General features: G+C 42.7%; 1 protein-coding gene across 1 annotated transcript; it reads left to right on the top strand.

Annotated features, from left to right (window-relative positions):
* Nucleotides 1-729: 729 nt before the first annotated feature.
* LOC119341909 (disease resistance protein PIK6-NP-like) lies at nucleotides 730-8,132 on the top strand. Its single transcript, XM_037613763.1, has 3 exons — nucleotides 730-1,852; nucleotides 3,406-4,002; nucleotides 5,971-8,132. The coding sequence occupies exons 1-3, from the start codon at nucleotides 788-790 to the stop codon at nucleotides 7,780-7,782; spliced, it is 3,474 nt and encodes a 1,157-aa protein (XP_037469660.1). The 5' UTR covers nucleotides 730-787; the 3' UTR covers nucleotides 7,783-8,132.
* The last annotated feature ends 10,884 nt before the right edge of the window (nucleotides 8,133-19,016 follow it).

Raw genomic sequence — 19,016 nt, 5'->3', positions numbered from 1 at the left:
ACCGATGAAGGATCCATCAAGACCATAAAATGACGAACATGTTATACCTTCTTGCAAGATCGAGGGACTTGAGATAACTGTTTAAGAAATCCACACTTGTTTCCAATGGAGGAGCTACCTTGTTGTGTGCAATATCTGACCTAAGATTCCTTATGTGTCAAATCAGTAATATCACCATGACATGCACTTCATCAGAGCACTCGAACAAAACATGCAGCAGCCGCTCCCTTCCATTTTCCACCAACCGGTCGTTCGCTGGTTGTCGCCGGATTAGGTGCGGTTTACAGGAGCAAAACCGAAATTTTTAGTCCTCTAAAACTTTACAAGGGATCGGTTAGAATGCTCTAGCTTAAGATTTAGCTAGAAGTAAGTCGCCTAAAAATAGAATTAGGGCCACTCGATTTCTGCAGCGAAGGAAGTAGGCGACGGCGCGTAGCTCCGATTCGCTCGCCGGTTTTTAATGAGTATATATTCAAACATTCAAAGTTTAGTGAGTAAATAAATAATTGCCTGCGAAGAAAAACATAACAGCCACGTGTGGTGTTAATTTAAAATGACGATCAGCGAAGGCTGGGGAAGACTTTGTGGTCGCTTGGATGTGACCCAATTAGTCTTTTTTTTATGTCCAACTTGCAGTATCATATGTCATGGATCGACCTCCATCAATTCCCTATTAAGAGCGCCATCTCCCATTAGCACAAGTACTCCAAGCTTCAGCTACCACTCGCACCACACAATAAGAGCTTAATCCACACTCAAGCTTGCTAGCAGCACCGGAGAGAAAGCAATGGCGGAACTTGCAATTGGTTTGGCCAAGATGGTGGTGGAGGGGACGCTCAACAGGGCTCAGGTGGCGGTCGAGCAGGAAGCCAGGATGCGGAGGAGCGCCAAGAGTGACATGTTGTACATCACTCTGGAGTTCGAGATGATCCACTCCTTCCTGGACGTCGCCAATCAACAACGCGTCATGAACAATCTGGTGAAGACCTGGGTGAAGCAGGTCTGGGAGCTCGCCTACGACGTCGAGGATTGCATCGAGTTCGTTGTCCACGTCGGCATGCAGACCAGGTGGTGGTTCGGAATAATCCCCAACTGCGCCGGCCCAAAGACATTTTTGCTGGAAGAGGCGGTCCAGGAGTTGGAGGAGCTCAGGGCCAGGGCTGAGGAATTGAGTAAGTGTTACTTACGCTACAACCACATCACCGACTCTGAACCCATGCTCTTCAGGCTGCAACAACATGCATCTGGCTCCACCGCTGGTGGAGCAATAGCACTGGACATGCTCATCAGGGCAAGGGATGCACCGATTCGGGATCTCGCCCTGCTGATCACCAAGAAAGATGACCAAGACCTTCAAGTTATCTCGGTGTGGGAAACAGTGGACAGCGACCTTGGGACGACATCCATCATCAGGAAGGTCTACAATGACCCTTCAGTCGTCTCTTACTTCAACTGTCATGCCTGGGTGAAGATTATGCACCCTTTCAATCCTCATGATTTTGTCCGGAGCCTTATGGCTCAGTTCTCAGCAAACTCTTGCGATCAACGACAAAGAGCAACAATAGGTATGCATGTCCTAACCAAGATGCAGGGCACCCAGGAAGATCAGCTCTTCGACGAGTTGGAGCAATTGATCACGAACAAGAGGCACCTCATTGTATTGGAAGGCCTTTCAAACATGGTAGAATGGGATGCTATCATGGCGTTCCTTCCTAACATGAAGAATGGCAGCTGGATCATCGTGTCCACGCAGCGCTTCGAGATAGCAAGCTTGTGCATCGGACATTCATACCAGCTAACGGAACTGAAGCGCTTCTCGGCTGAGCACTCCGTTTGTGCCCTCTTCAAGGAGGTAATTATATATAATTGTCTGAAACGTAAATTTCAGCTTTGTTGAATTTTACTTTGTTTGAGAATAGCTTTAATTTGTTAAAAAATTTACTCGACATTAATACACATACAACTAACTTGTTCGGTATCCAAAATTCAATTTTGCATATCTTTTATTTCTACTTAATTGCAACCCAGTGCTAAATTTTCTTCTCCATCCAGCAATGTCACCAAGTCATGCATGTACTCATGAGTTCTTCTTTTTGCATTTATCTATTTGTGCAAAACATACCATCTCCTCATCAACTAACATGTGTTTTCTAGGGAATTAAGTCCTGGAAAACACTCTTATATTAGTTTCGTATTAGTTTTAGTTATTTTTAGCACTTCTTCCATCCAGGAGTTCCAGCTTCACCGTAGAGCAGTTTATCCTGTTTAGCTTCCAATTAGCTCCAGCTTTAAGAATGGGGAAAATTTATGGGAAATGTGTATTGTGCCCCTAGGCTAGCCAGCGCTTGCCCAGCACAGGTAGCCGCGACCATGGCCAAGGCTGCCACCGTTTGGGAGTGACCGGGCGGGAAATGCTGGCCCTCATCACAGGCCCAGTATATGTGGATTTGTGTTCAGAATTTTTGGAATCCAAATATATTATTTTTGAGTTGTTCAAAATTCAAGCTCCATAGAGCTCGAGTTCCATTTAGCATTTTCAGTTCACGATAATACAAGACCATGGGGTAGAAAAAGTAGAAGTACTTGGAGGTTGGCTCATAGTATATATATAGGACTAATGTAGGGTTCCTGTATTCGTTTTTTCTTCGCCCCAAAACCATAGAACAATTGCTTCTATGGTACAATGTTCTATGGATTTATAAACAAACGTTATGTACATGCTATCAAAATACTGAAAAATACAGCAAAAGCAGCCTATCCCACTCCAATTTTTTTTCTAACATAGCACCAATTAATCAATCTGTCGTGGACTAAATCATTGATCATAAATCTGAAGGTTCTTTTATTTGGATCTGAGTTTGACTAGAAGAAGATCATAATTAGGTTGTGCTTCTAAGACATCATTCATGGACTTCAGTTCTGAAAAAATTCCCATTCCTTTGCATCCAAATGTTCCAGCAGCCTAGCTAGCTACGTGTGCTTAGGGCATCTCCAAGGAGACCCTCAAAACTCTGGTATATGTCCGGATTGTGGTGTCCAGATCATTTTGTTAACTTTGCTCATCCAATGGGGACCCCTATCGGTCCGTGGAGCGGTCCAGACGCTCGTTTTCCCGCAAACCGGAAGTAACTTGGGGGGAGTTATGCGGGAGTCCGGACATCCACTTCACCAACCAAAAGCAATCACGTGATCCTTCTCTCTATTCTCTCTCCTCTCAACCACACAACACACACATATCCATCACATGCATAGTCACCCCCTCTCCTCTCAGGACTGGATGGCTCCCTCTCACATCATGTTTGCGGATCACGTCCGGACATGAAAAAGGACATTTACAGTGTCATTTTAGGGGCTAGCATTGGAGATGTCTTTTGTACTAATTTGCCTCTCGATGTACATGCACAGGGTTCTCAAGGAGGTGGAGAGAGAGGCGACAAATCAATAATAAGCCAAAATTATTCCTCCTCTCAAAAGGAAGCAGTCGCTGAGTGGTTGAATAATTCTCACCTTGTTGGACGGGAGTCACAGCTGAATGAACTTCGTATTTGTACACTTAACGCGCCCTTCAGCTCTTCCAGTGTTATTTCTGTGTGGGGGATGGTTGGCGTCGGGAAATCAGCTCTTGTGAGAAACTTGTACTATGACAGAATGCTTCATAGTGAACAATTCAGCAGGTACAGTTGGGTGGACGTATCTCATCCCTTCGATCTGAATGACTTCTGTCGGAGCTTACTTGTGGATCTTCATTCGGTAAAAGACCCCGTTAAGGAGTGCTGCCAGCTTTTGAATAATCATCCGTGCCTGATTGTTATTGATGATCTCCGGTCCAAACAAGAATGGGATATGATACGAACAAACTTGGTACCAAAATCTTCTAAAAGTCTTGTCATTGTCGTCACAACTGAAGCAAGCATTGCTACATATTGCACAAACAATGAAGAGCTCGTGTTTCATGTCAAATGTCTAGCACCTGATGCCGCCTTTCGTCTCTTCAACAACAAGGTATGTTTTTCTGGTGCCTATCTAATCTCTTGCATGCAAGTTCTCAGTCACAAAGTAAACAGTGTGCATGACATCAAAATCTTCTAAAAGGCCTTTTTTAACGAAAAGTCCATTCTGCACCCGAGCTCATATGCTCCCGCATGAACATTAAAGTCGAAAAAAATTCAAAAAATTCCAAACTTTTTTTGAGACAAGCATTGACAAAAGTTCTAAGTGCCTGCAAAAATTCGTCATGAAATCACATTCCTAGAAGGCGTGGCAAAAAAAACAAATTCAGTGCTTCAAAATGCGTTTGAAAGTAGCTTTTTCAGAGTACTTTATTTGTTTTTTTTTTTTGCCACGCCTTCTAGGAATGTGATTTCATGACGAATTTTTGCAGGCACTTAGAACTTTTGTCAATGTTTCACTCAAAAAAAATTGGAATTTTTTGAATTTTTTTTTTCAATTTTACTGTTCGTGCAGGAGCATATGAGCTCGGGTGCAGATTAGCCGCGTCCCTTTTTTAAGGACTATATGGACTCGTGAGACCCTCCATTTCTTTTTTACTTTGCATATAAATCGGACAGAAGTACTGGTGACACCCTCCGCTTCCTTTTACTTTGCACATAGTAAACACGAGAGTAGAGACACAAGTCCCTACATAAATCATCTCACTAAGCTGCCCGCTCCCTTATTTTTAGTTTGCACATAAAGCTTTGTCTTAAGTCAATCTTCATGAGGTTTCAACTAGTTTATAGAAAAAATAGCATCACTCAAAACACCAAATCAATATCATTGAATGCTACATGAAATTAATTTTTAATAATATAAATTTAGTATTGCAAATATTGATATTTTTCAATATAAATTTAGCCTAACTTTATGAAGTTTGACTTCAAATAAATTTTATATGTGACAAGATGGCAAGTGATCTCTATGCGACAGTAGAGGGGATTGGCAATCGTCTGCCAAGGCATGCGCTGCGAGGTGGTCGGTGCATGTGGGTGTTGAATCCTACTGGTTCGTAGTGGGTGGAGGTAGCGAGCCCAGAAGCTGAAGGGGGCTACCCGAGGCGAGGTGGCTAGGCATGCGGCTAGGTGCGGTTACCTAGGTAGACAAATTCTTCTAAATTGTCTAAAAAGAAAAATTCTTAAAAAAAACTAGGCAGACAAATGGGGGCAAACAGATCGGCCGGCTCATGTCCACAGACACGGCCAAACGTGTTTGAAGATATGTATGGGGTCAAATTAGCCCACTGTGGCCGGAAATGCTCTAACGCTTAGGACACTGGACAACATATATAATACAACAAAGTGTAGATATTTACATGCGGTTTTTGCATCTTTACATGTGTGTCTCAGTTGGGTCTAGCTGAGATAATACAGGCTAAAAATCAACACCTTCGTATTGTTTAGTTGCCTGGATCAGGAAACCATTTTTTATCTGGCTTTTGGTTGTCTATGTTGCACTTGGTTGATGCACTACACGGTGTTTGTTTGTGCACGACACAAAGTGTGATCACGCCTTCGTCCTTAACTCAGAAAGTGTTTGTTTGTTTGTGCATGACACAAAGTGTGATCACTAGGGTGACATGTGGGCCTGCTAGCAAACTGATTCACATATCAGCCACCCAAATTCAGAAATCAGATGATTTGTTTCCGTGGCATGTAGCCACTTTTGTACTTGCCCACATTTTGAAATTAATTACTGTGAAGTTGGCAGCCTTTTCCTTCTTGTATATGTTTCTCCAGTGCTAGCTAAACTGAAGATATCTTTCTCCCCCACAAAAGAAAAGTTGAAGACGTGTTTCTCCTTGATTGACCTTTTAAAAGAATCTCCTGTTGTGTTTATCATTTTAATTTAGACACATCTAAATTACTCCTAATTCTGCAATTATGCTCCTCAATTACTTTTGCAACTATTTTTTCTTTATGTAATACAACTAATCTTAGCATAACTGAAATTAGTTTTAAACTATTTGAACAATAGGTGGGTAGAAATAATCCATCATTCCCTGTATTGAATCACATGAAGAAGGAACTAGAAAAAGTTATCTTACGATGTGGAGGTCTTCCCAAACTGATAATTGCTATAGCTGACTCATTGGCGACACAGACGGTCACATTAATGGATAGTGTGCATTCTTTGAATCACAAATTCATGCACCATCTAAAGAACAATGTGGGGCACCATGGCTTACGGGATCTATTCAGTTGGATGCATTCCCACATCCACAGTTGTCCGGATTCACTCAAGCCATGTATTTTCTACCTACCAATTTTTCCTCAAGATTGCAAACTCCGGCGGAGGCGACTAATAAGGCGGTGGATTGCAGAGGGTTACTCCAGAGACAACACTACAGAATCTGCGGAGGAGAACGGGGAGAAGCAATTCTCCGACCTGCTTGGTATGGGCATAATCCAGCAGCCATCAGAAAAATTAACCACCGCTGAACCAGGCGACACAAGGATGGTCTCATGCCAGGTCAATGGTTTTATGCACGAGTACATCATCTCAAGTCGGTTGGAAGAGAACTTTGTGTTTGAACTGGGGGACAATAGTGCCTTAACCACCCGGCGTACAGGGCGTCACCTGGTCATACTGACAAGTTGGGACAGAGATCAAACTGTGTTCGAGAGCATCGACTTCTCGCGGCTACGGTCGCTGACCGTTTTTGGGAAGTGGGAATCATTCTTCATCAACTGGAACACTGATATGAGAGTGCTTCGGGTGCTTGATCTAGAAAATGCATTTGGCCTGAAAGATCATGATCTCGAGAGGATAGTGCAGCTACTGGGTCGGCTGAAGTTCCTCTCTCTACGAGGATGCCATGAGCTCTCTCGATTGCCAAGTTCACTGGGTCTTTTAAGGCAGCTACAGAGTTTGGATGTCAGGGACACAGGCATAAGTGTCCTGCCAAAGAACATCACCGAACTAAAGGAATTGCAGTACATTCGTGCCGGCACGGGACCCGCTTCATATGGACTCCGTTGCCGAGCCGGTGTTCAGGTGCATGGATGTGTTAGCAGACTTTCAGCGTTGCACACGCTTGGAGTTGTCAACATTGGTGCTTCAGGGGGGCTGACCATCACGAGAGAGCTCAAGTTGCTCACTCAATTGCGCAAGCTTGGAGTGTCTGGCGTCAACCGGAAGAACATCAAGGATTTTCTCTCTACAATCTCAGGTCATGTCCATCTAGAATCCTTGTCTGTGCAGCTTGACAAGGGTAATGAAGGCTGCTTGGATGATATCGTTTTGCCTTGCGAGAACCTACGGAGTCTTAAACTGTATGGACTCGGAGATAAGATGCCTATAGCGGCTTACAGCAGGTACATGTCTGAATATGTACAGAGCAATACCAAGTTACAAAAGTTGGATCTGGAGATGAACACTTCAAAAAAAATTGACATTGAGTTCCTTGCCATGCTGCCAAGACTGTGTGTCCTACGCCTTCAAGTCAAACAGCAGCTTCAGGATGATAAGCTACACTTTTATGCTGAGATGAATGGAGAGGAGTTGGTCACCTTCAAAAAGTTGAAGATCCTCGAGATTGCTTGCAGCTCCAGCGAGTTACACGTTACATTTGGATCAAAATCGATGCAAAATCTTGAGCTGCTCAAGATTGACTGCTCCAGTGCATTATATCAGCTTTCCGGCATGAATAATCTATCTGAACTCAAGGAAGTCTTCCTCAAAGGTACCAATGATGAAGCGATCAGGGCAGAGTTTGCGAGCCATCTTGCCAGTCATCCAAGGCAACCTGTCGTGAAGCAGGAGGAACAACTACCGCGCTCGTCCTGAAGGGTCGACGACATTGTCTCTGTTTATTTCCCTTCATTTTCTTTTGCCTACCACTAGCTCGATCTAGCCTTTGCAATCCCTGGTTTGTTTGTTTGTGTAAAGGCTTTGCACTTTCTTTTGTAAAAACAAGCTATACTCTGCCGGTAGTTTGATTCTGCTTACATACATGGCTCCATTGTGATATGTGGTTAGTTGATGTGCAGGACAGTTGCCATGTATTCTACCATTATTCATTGTGAAATATGGTTAGTCTCGTGTAATTAGATACAGAGGAGCCATTCTGCTAATTGTTCTGATTACTGGTATATGTCAACCATGGAAGCTTGTAATACTTCTACTTTGGTTCATCGATAAAGGGGGCGCTCATTTATTATAAGTACTGAGTTATTTCTCATGATCTCACCTCAGATTAATGTGGCTCCTTTTGCATGTGCCCGGCATTTAGATGTGTCAGTAGTAACGAATGGACACCCAGAAACACTCATCATCTGACAATAAGATAGATCAATGAGACAAATCATGACTAGCTAGCTCCGAATCCATAAGAGCAGCCATGTTTAATTCCACCACTAACCATCTGCAGAACTAAAAATAATCAGGATACGGAAGGAGAACAAGTTATCAGTAGATCATGTGAGCAAGCCATCTCTCCACGTTCCCAAGCAAAAGGTTTCCGTGAATCACCAAAGCTTGTTATACTTCTACTTTAGTTCATCAATAAAGGAGACGCTTGTTGATTATAAGTACGGTAAAAATTGATAACAATTTGTTCACGATTTTATTAAAAAAGTGTGAACAAACTTACTAAAGTTATTGACAACTTATTTTAAAAAAAATTATCACAAAATATGAATAGTTGTTCACACCTTAGAAGAAGAAAAAAATTGACAATATTTTTGGAAAAATATGTGAAAAAAAATGAAAACAATTTAACGTTCGTATTTACGAGTTGTAAGAAAAATATGTTGACAAGTTTAGGATAAATTGTTAATAAGTTAAGAAAAAATGTTCTCAAAGTTTATAAAATGTTCCTATGCTTGACAAGTTGACAAATTTGTGCCTCGAGTTTAGAAAAAAAATGTTGACAAGTTTAGAGAAGTTGTGAACAACATTTTTAGTAAAGTTGTTTGGGAGAAAAAAATTAGGAAAAAAATGTTAACAATCTGTTCACGATTTTATAAAAAAAAGTGTAAAAAAAGGATAGGAAAGTTATTTCACAACTTATTTTAAAGTAGAAATGTTGACAAATTTTGAAAAGTTGTTCACACCTTTGATGAAAAAAAACTGTTGAAACTTTTTTGGAAAATATGTTAACGTTCGTATTTTCGAGTTGTAACAAAAAAAACAAATTTTTTAACAAAAAAATGAAAGAAATTGTTAACGATCTATTCACGATTTTATTAAAAAAATGTAGACAAGATTACGAAAGTTATTGTCAGCTTATTTCAAAAAATGTTCAAAAAAATTGAATAGTTGTTCACACCTTAGAAGAAAAAAACTGTTGACAAATTTTTTTGGAAAATATGTGGACAAAACTTTGAAAAAAATGTTAACGTTCGTATTTACGAGTTTTAGCAAAAAGAATGTTGACAAGTTTAGGAGGAATTGTTCACAAATTAAGAAAAAATGTGCTCAAAGTTTAGAAAAATTGTTCACAACACTTTTAATTGAAAACTCGGGGCTTGTCCTGTGATTTTGAAAAGTTGTTCACATGCTTTTTGTAATAAAGTTGTTCACACAAAAATAAATTTAGGGAATATTTTTCAATTGTTTGACAAGTTTAGGGAATATTTTTCAATTTTTTGAAAAGTTGATAACAAATTAAGAAAAAATGTTGAAAAAGATTTAGAATAGTTACTAAAAAAATGTGGGAGAATTTCTTTAGTCATGAGGGAAAGATGCGTTTAAACCTTTTTTATAGCGTCTTAGGTCTTAAGGTTTAAAAAAATACATTATTTGTTTTAATAAAAATGCTCGGAATGAACTAACATGTTTTGCATAGAAAAATGCTAGGAATGAACTAACATGAACTAACACTTTTTTGCCGATACTGGGTCTGTTTCCATAAAACAATATGGCTGATTTAACTACTGTATTACGATTGAACAAACATTTCTTAACTATAGCTTAAATGGAAAACCATAGCTTACATGGAAAACCATAGATACTGTTTTTTGTCGATGCTAGTTTGTCAAAATTCTGAGACTGAAACACAACCATATTCCTCATTGTAAACATAGCGTTGTAACTCCCATCTGAAACCTAACGGCAAACACGAAACACGAAAAAAGAAACCAGTTCATCCTAGTTCATTGCATACTAGTTCGACTACGAAACCTAACGGCGGGTTCTCCTCTTCTTTGTGACATCAGCATCCACTTTCTGGAACTGGAACTTGTTCTGATTGAAGTTTCCTATCTTGTATGCAATGAGCTTACAGAATTGGTGAACGATTTCCTGAAAAAATTTGCAAAAGTTTTTTAGTTTGAAAAGCATTATAAAACACAGTAACATAACTGAAAGAATGCAGTCTATGTGTGCAAAAAAGAAAGACTTGCAAAAAATTAACATAACAGGAAAAAAGAAGTACAAAAGCATGATGAAATTTGAGACCAAAAGAAATTAACAGAACGTGGAAGAAGTATATCGTGAAATAACTCTCTCTGGAACAATGATTGTATTGCACACAAAAGATCATAGATAATTTAAAAACATAAAGGTAGCTTGATACAGAGAGAGATGTAGTGGGTGTACTATTTACTTGTTCAAACTCCTTCATGTCTTTTCCATTCCAACAATCCATGTACACGGTGCCATAGATAGCGCAGTCATGCCTGTCCATGTTTGCACAAAAAACAGATGAATAAACAAAATTCTAAATTTGAAAAAGATGTAGAAAAGGGTCAAAAAGATAATCACACAAGTTAGGTTGTTTGGGATAGTTTTGAGGGGAAAACTTTACGAACTCTTCTATATTTTTTAAACTGCAGCTAGATGCCTTGAATAGAGTGCTGAGGTTGGTAATCTATAAAATATAAGACATGAAGATAACTTTCAAGCTAGGTAGACCGAAAAATGTAAATTTATACTTATTACAAACAGAGTTACTTCATGGCCAGTGCGTTGAAAAAGTACAAATTTTTTGAACAAATAATTTTTACTTATCGTAAAACTAACCAGGTTTGTTGTGAGGATGTTGAGTTCATCAGCGTCGACGCTATTTGCTGAACCAAAGAAGTTAATTATTTCGAAAAGGTTGTTGACGCAAAAGAAAGTCCAATGGAATGAATTTACTCTAGGGAGAAAAAGCTGCACAGCAAAAAACAGTAACTATCACGAAACAGAGGTGAAAACAATGAAGGGATTAACAATCATGAAAACAGATCGAATACCAAGTCACATTTGTGCAGGTTGTTTCCTGTGTTAATTCTCTTGAATTCTCGAAGGCAAGACCTAATGCTGAATTTTGCAGGCTCCACAAGTAATTTAGTCTGTAGAAAAGAAAGAGCAAAATTGTATTATCACATATGGAGTCAAAAAAATGGAAAACCCTAGGTAGTGATGAATGACTGACATCACATATGGGGAGAAAAAAGATAAAATGAAAGAAATGGTTGAAGAGAATTAATGTAAAGTGCGTTGAGAATGAGAATTTCGAAGGCTTCTTGATCAGGATTCACATTCTCATGGTTGAAAACTGTAACATAGGCATCCATTGTTGGGGAACGTTGCAGAAAATAAAAAAAATTCTACGGTTTCACCAAGATCTATCTATGAGTTCATCTAGCAACGAGAGAAAGGAGTGCATCTACATACCCTTGTAGATCGCGAGCGGAAGCGTTCAAGAGAACGGGGCTGAGGGAGTCGTACTCGTCGTGATCCAAATCACCGGAGATCCTAGCGCCGAACGGACGACACCTCCGCGTTCAACACACGTACAGTCAGCGAGACGTCTCCTCCTTCTTGATCCAGCAAGGGGGAAGGAGAGGTTGATGAAGATCCAGCAGCACGACGGCGTGGTGGTGGATGCAGCAGGGATCCGGCAGGGCTTCGCCAAGCGTCTGCGGGAGGGAGAGGTGTAGCAAGGGGGAAGGGAGGCGCTAAGTGCAAGGGTGCGGCTGCCCTCCCTCCCCCCCCTCTATATATAGGGTCCCCAGGGGGGCGCCGGCCCTAGGAGATTGAATCTCCAAGGGGGCGGCGGCCAAGGGGGTGCCTTGCCCCCCAAGGCAAGTGGAGGCGCCCCACCCCTAGGGTTCCCAACCCTAGGCGCAGGGGGGGCCAAGGGGGGGCGCACCAGCCCACCAGGGGCTGGTTCCCCTCCCACTTCAGCCCATGGGGCCCTCCGGGATAGGTGGCCCCACCCGGTGGACTCCCGGGACCCTTCCGGTGGTCCCGGTACAATACCGATGACCCCGAAACTTTCCCGATGGCCGAAACTTGACTTCCCATATATAATTCTTTACTTCCGGACCATTCCGGAACTCCTCGTGATGTCCGGGATCTCATCCGGGACTCCGAACTATTTTCGGTTTGCTGCATATTAATATCTCTACAACCCTAGCGTCACCGAACCTTAAGTGTGTAGACCCTACGGGTTCGGGAGACATGCAGACATGACCGAGACGCCTCTCCGATCAATAACCAACAGCGGGATCTGGACACCCATGTTGGCTCCCACATGCTCCTCGATGATCTCATTGAATGAACCACGATGTCGAGGATTCAATCAACCCTGTATAGAATTCCCTTTGTCAATCGATACGTTACTTGCCCGAGACTCGATCGTCGGTATCCCAATACCTCGTTTAATCTCGTTACCAGCAAGTCACTTTACTCGTACCGTAATGCATGATCCCGTGACCAGACACTTGGTCACATTGAGCTCATTCTGATGATGCATTACCGAGTGGGCCTAGAGATACCTCTCCGTCATACGGAGTGACAAATCCCAGTCTAGATTCGTGCCAATCCAACAGACACTTTCGGAGATACCCGTAGTGTACCTTTATAGTCACCCAGTTACGTTTTTGGCACACCCAAAGCACTCCTACGGTATCCAGGAGTTGCACAATATCATGGTCTAAGGAAATGATACTTGACATTTGGAAAAGCTCTAGCTAAACGAACTACACGATCTTTGAGATATGCTTAGGATTGGGTCTTGTCCATCACATCATTCTCCTAATGATGTGATCCCGTTATCAATGACATCCAATGCCCATAGTCAGGAAACCATGACTATCTGTTGATCACAAGCTAGTCAACTAGAGGCTTACTAGGGACATGTTGTGGTCTATGTATTCACACGTGTATTACGATTTCCGGATAACACAGTTATAGCATGAATAATAGACAATTATCATGAACAAAGAAATATAATAATAACCATTTTATTATTGCCTCTAGGGCATATTTCCAACAGTCTCTCACTTGCACTAGAGTCAATATTCTAGTTACATTGTGATGAATCGAACATCCATAGCGTTCTGGTGTTGATCATGTTTTGCTCTAGGGAGAGGTTTAGTCAACGGATCTGCTACATTCAGATCCATATGTACTTTACAAATATCTATGTCTCCATCTTGAACATTTTCACGTATGGAGTTGAAGCGACGCTTGGTGTGCCTGGTCTTCTTGTGAAACCTGGGCTCCTTGGCAAGTGCAATAGCACCAGTGTTGTCACAAAAGAGTGCGATCGGCCCCGACGCATTGGGTATGACTCCTAGGTCGGTGATGAACTCCTTCACCCAGATTGCTTCATGCGCTGCCTCCGAGGCTGCCATGTACTCCGCTTCACATGTAGATCCCGCCACCACGCTTTGCTTGCAACTGCACCAGCTTACTGCCCCACCATTCAAAATATACACGTATCCGGTCTGTGACTTAGAGTCATCCAGATCTGTGTCGAAGCTAGCGTCGACGTAACCCTTTACGACGAGCTCTTCATCACCTTCATAAACGAGAAACATATCCTTAGTCCTTTTCAGGTACTTCAGGATGTTCTTGACCGCTGTCCAGTGTTCCTTGCCGGGATTACTTTGGTACCTTCCTACCAAACTTATGGCAAGGTTTACATCAGGTCTGGTACACAGCATGGCATACATAATAGACCCTATAGCTGAGGCATAGGGGATGACACTCATCTCTTCTTTATCTTCTGCCGTGGTCGGGCATTGAGTTGAGCTCAATCTCACACCTTGCAACACAGTCAAGAACCCTTTCTTGGACTGATCCATATTGAACTTCTTCAATATCTTATCAAGGTATGTGCTTTGTGAAAGACCTATGAGGTGTCTCGATCTATCCCTATAGATCTTGATGCCTAATATGTAAGCAGCTTCTCCAAGGTCCTTCATTGAAAAACACTTATTCAAATAGGCCTTAATGATGTCCAAAAGTTCTATATCATTTCCCATCAAAAGTATGTCATCTACATATAATATGAGAAATGCTACAGAGCTCCCACTCACTTTCTTGTAAACGCAGGCTTCTCCATAAGTCTGCATAAACCCAAACGCTTTGATCATCTCATCAAAGCGAATGTTCCAACTCCGAGATGCTTGCACTAGCCCATAAATGGATCGCTGGAGCTTGCATACCTTGTTAGCATTCTCAGGGTCGACAAAACCTTCCGGCTGCATCATATACAGTTCTTCCTTAAGATGGCCGTTAAGGAATGCCGTTTTGACGTCCATTTGCCATATCTCATAATCATAGTATGCGGCAATTGCTAACATGATTCGGACGGACTTCAGCTTCTCTACGGGAGAGAAAGTCTCATCATAGTCAATCCCTTGAACTTGTCGATAACCCTTAGCGACAAGTCGAGCTTTATATATGGTAACATTACCATCCGTGTCCGTCTTCTTCTTAAAGATCCATTTGTTTTCTATTGCTCGCCGATCATCGGGCAAGTCTGTCAAAGTCCATACTTTGTTTTCATACATGGATCCTATCTCGGATTGCATGGCTTCAAGCCATTTGTTGGAATATGGGCCCGCCATCGCTTCTTCATAGTTCGAAGGTTCACCGTTGTCTAACAACATGATTTCTAAGACAGGGTTGCCGTACCACTCTGGTGCCGAACGTGTCCTTGTGGACCTTCGAAGTTCAGTAGGAGCTTGATCTGAAGTATCTTGATCATCATCATTAACCTCCTCTCTTGTCGGTGCAGTCAACACAGGAACATCTTCCTGAGTTGCGCTACTTACCGTTTCAAGAGGTAGTACTTCATCAAGCTCTACTTTCCTCCCACTTAATTCTTTCGAGAGAAACTCTTTCTCCAGAAAGGATCCATTCTTAGCAACAAAGATCTTGCCCTCGAATCTTAAGTAGAAAGTATACCCAATGGTTTCCTTAGGGTATCCTATGAAGACGCATTTTTCTGACTTGGCTTCGAGCTTCTCAGGTTGAAGTTTCTTGACATAAGCATCGCATCCCCAAACTTTTAGAAACGACAGCTTAGGTTTCTTCCCAAACCATAATTCATATGGTGTCGTCTCAACGGATTTAGACGGTGCCCTATTTAAAGTGAATGTAGCTGTCTCTAGAGCGTATCCCCAAAATGATAGCGGTAAGTCGGTAAGAGACATCATAGATCGCACCATATCCAATAAAGTGCGATTACGATGTTCGGACACACCGTTACGCTGAGGTGTTCCAGGCGGCGTGAGTTGTGAAACGATTCCACATTTCCTTAAGTGCGTACCAAATTCATGACTTAAATATTCTCCCCCATGATCTGATCGTAAGAACTTTATCTTTCGGTCACGTTGATTCTCCACCTCATTCTGAAATTCTTTGAACTTTTTAAAGGTCTCAGACTTGTGTTTCATCAAGTAGACATACCCATATCTACTCAAGTCATCAGTGAGAGTGAGGACATAACGATATCCTCCGCGAGCCTCAATGCTCATTGGACCACACACATCAGTATGTATGATTTCCAATAAGTTGGTTGCTCGCTCCATTGTTCCGGAGAATGGAGTCTTGGTCATTTTGCCCATGAGGCATGGTTCGCATGTGTCAAATGATTCATAATCGAGAGACTCTAAAAGTCCATCAGCATGGAGCTTCTTCATGCGCTTGGCACCAATGTGACCAAGGCGGCAGTGCCACAAGTATGTGGGACTATCGTTATCAACTTTACATATTTTGGTATTCAGACTATGAATATGTGTAACATCACGTTCGGGATTCATTAAGAATAAACCATTGACCATCGGGGCATGACCATAAAACATATCTCTCATATAAATAGAACAACCATTATTCTCAGATTTAAATGAGTAGCCATCTCGTATTAAACGAGATCCAGATACAATGTTCATGCTCAAAGCTGGTACTAAATAACAATTATTGAGGTTTAAAACTAACCCGTAGGTAAATGTAGAGGTAGCGTGCCGACGGCGATCACATCGACCTTGGAACCATTCCCGACGCGCATCGTCACCTCGTCCTTCGCCAGTCTCCGCTTATTCCGCAGCTCCTGCTTTGAGTTACAAATATGAGCAACTGCACCGGTATCAAATACCCAAGAGCTACTACGAGTACTGGTAAGGTACACATCAATTACATGCATATCACATATACCTTTGGTTTTGCCGGCCTTCTTGTCCGCTAAGTACTTGGGGCAGTTCCGCTTCCAGTGACCACTTCCCTTGCAATAAAAGCACTCAGTCTCTGGCTTGGGTCCATTGCTTGACTTCTTCCTGCCAACTGGCTTACCAGGCGCGGCAACTTCCTTGCCGTCCTTCTTGAAGTTCTTCTTACCCTTGCCTTTCTTGAACTTAGTGGTTTTATTCACCATCAACACTTGATGTTCCTTTTTGATCTCCACCTCCGCTGATTTCAGCATAGAATATACCTCAGGAATGGTCTTTTCCATCCCCTGCATATTGAAATTCATCACAAAGCTCTTGTAGCTCGGTGGAAGCGACTGAAGGATTCTGTCAATGACCGCGTCATCCGGGAGATTAACTCCCAGCTGAGTCAAGCGGTTGTGCAACCCAGACATCTTGAGTATGTGCTCACTAACAGAGCTATTTTCCTCCATCTTACAGCTCAAGAACTTGTCGGAGACTTCATATCTCTCGACCCGGGCATGAGCTTGGAAAACCATTTTCAGCTCCTCGAACATCTCATATGCTCCGTGTTGCTCAAAACGCTTTTGGAGCTCCGGTTCTAAGCTGTAAAGCATGCCGCACTGAACTAGGGAGTAATCATCAGCACGAGACTGCCAAGCGTTCATAACGTCTTGGTTCTCTGGGATTGGTGCTTCACCTAGCGGTGCTTCTAGGACATAATCTTTCTTGGCAGCTATGAGGATGATCCTCAGGTTCCGGACCCAGTCCGTATAGTTGCTGCCATCATCTTTCAGCTTGGTTTTCTCTAGGAATGCATTGAAGTTGAGGGTAACATGGGCCATTTGATCTACAAGACATATTGTAAAGATTTTAGACTAAGTTCATGATAATTAAGTTCATTTAATCAAATTATTTAATGAACTCCCACTCAGATTAGACATCCCTCTAGTCATCTAAGTGAAACATGATCCGACTCGACTAGCCCGTGTCTGATCATCACGTGAGACGGGCTAGTCATCATCGGTGAACATCTCCATGTTGATCGTATCTTCCATACGACTCATGCTCGACCTTTCGGTCCTCCGTGTTCCGAGGCCATGTCTGTACATGCTAGGCTCGTCAAGTCAACCTAAGTGTATTGCGTGTGTAAATCTGGCTTACACCCGTTGTATTCGAACGTTAGGATCTATCACACCCGATCATCACGTGGTGCTTCGGAACAACGAACCTTCGCAACGGTGCACAGTTAGGGGGAACACTTTTCTTGAAATTATTATGAGGGATCATCTTATTTACTACCGTCGTTCTAAGTAAACAAGATGCAAAAACATGATAAACATCACATGCAATCAAATAGTAGTGACATGATATGGCCAATATCATATAGCTCCTTTGATCTCCATCTTCGGGGCTCCATGATCATCTTCGTCACCGGCATGACACCATGATCTCCATCATCATGATCTCCATCATCGTGTCTCCACGAAGTTGCTCGCCAACTATTACTTCTACTACTATGGCTAACACATTTAGCAATAAAGTAAAGTAATTTACATGGCGTTTCTCAATGACACGCGGGTCATACAAAAATAAAGACAACTCCTATGGCTCATGCCGGTTGTCATACTCATCGACATGCAAGTCGTGATTCCTATTACAAGAACATGATCTCATACATCACATATATATCATTCATCATTCATCACAACTTTGGCCATATCACATCACAAAACACTTGCTGCAAAAACAAGTTAGACGTCCTCTAATTGTTGTTGCAAGTTTTTACGTGGCTGCAATAGGGTTCTAGCAAGAACGTACCTACGTAAAAGCCACAACGTGATTTGTCAACTTCTATTTACCCTTCATAAGGACCCTTTTCATCGAATCCGCTCCAACAAAAGTGAGAGAGACAGACACCCGCTAGCCACCTTATGCAACTAGTGCATGTCAGTCGATGGAACCTGTCTCACGTAAGCGTACATTTAGGTCGATCCGGGCCGCTTCATCCCACAATACCGCTGAAGCAAAATAAGACTAGTAGTGGCAAGAAAGTTGACAACATCTACGCCCACAACAAATTTGTGTTCTACTCGTGCAAAGAGAACTACGCATAGACCTAGCTCATGACGCCACTGTTGGGGAACGTTGCAGAAAATAAAAAAATTCTACGGTTTCACCAAGATCTATCTATGCGTTCATCTAGCAACGAGAGAAAGGAGTGCATCTACATACCCTTGTAGATCGCGAGCGGAAGCGTTCAAGAGAACGGGGTTGAGGGAGTCGTACTCGTCGTGATCCTAGCGCCGAACGGACGGCACCTCCGTGTTCAACACACGTGCGGTCAGCGAGACGTCTCCTCCTTCTTGATCCAGCAAGGGGGAAGGAGAGGTTGATGAAGATCCAGCGGCACGACGGTGTGGTGGTGGATGCAGCAGGGATCCGGCAGGGCTTCGCCAAGCGTCTGCGGGAGGGAGAGGTGTAGCAAGGGGGAAGGGAGGCGCCAAGTGCAAGGGTGCGGCTGCCCTCCCTCCCCCCCTCTATATAAGGGTCCCCAGGGGGGCGCCGGCCCTAGGAGATTGAATCTCCAAGGGGGGCGGCGGCCAAGGGGGTGCCTTGCCCCCCAAGGCAAGTGGAGGCGCCCCCACCCCT

This window comes from Triticum dicoccoides, chromosome 7B (genome assembly GCF_002162155.2).
Source record: "Triticum dicoccoides isolate Atlit2015 ecotype Zavitan chromosome 7B, WEW_v2.0, whole genome shotgun sequence".
NCBI classification, from domain to species: Eukaryota; Viridiplantae; Streptophyta; class Magnoliopsida; order Poales; family Poaceae; genus Triticum; species Triticum dicoccoides.
The sequence above is the reverse complement of the archived record's forward strand: the minus strand, read 5'-3'. Positions and strand labels throughout refer to the sequence as shown.

Bases quoted from the DNA above. Each gene is read 5' to 3' on its own strand.
- LOC119341909 (XM_037613763.1), top strand. From the start codon at position 788: ATGGCGGAACTTGCAATTGGTTTGGCCAAGATGGTGGTGGAGGGGACG. The intron at 1,853-3,405 runs GTAATTATATAT...GTACATGCACAG, and splicing joins TTTGTGCCCTCTTCAAGGAG to GGTTCTCAAGGAGGTGGAGA. The intron at 4,003-5,970 runs GTATGTTTTTCT...TTTGAACAATAG, and splicing joins TTCGTCTCTTCAACAACAAG to GTGGGTAGAAATAATCCATC.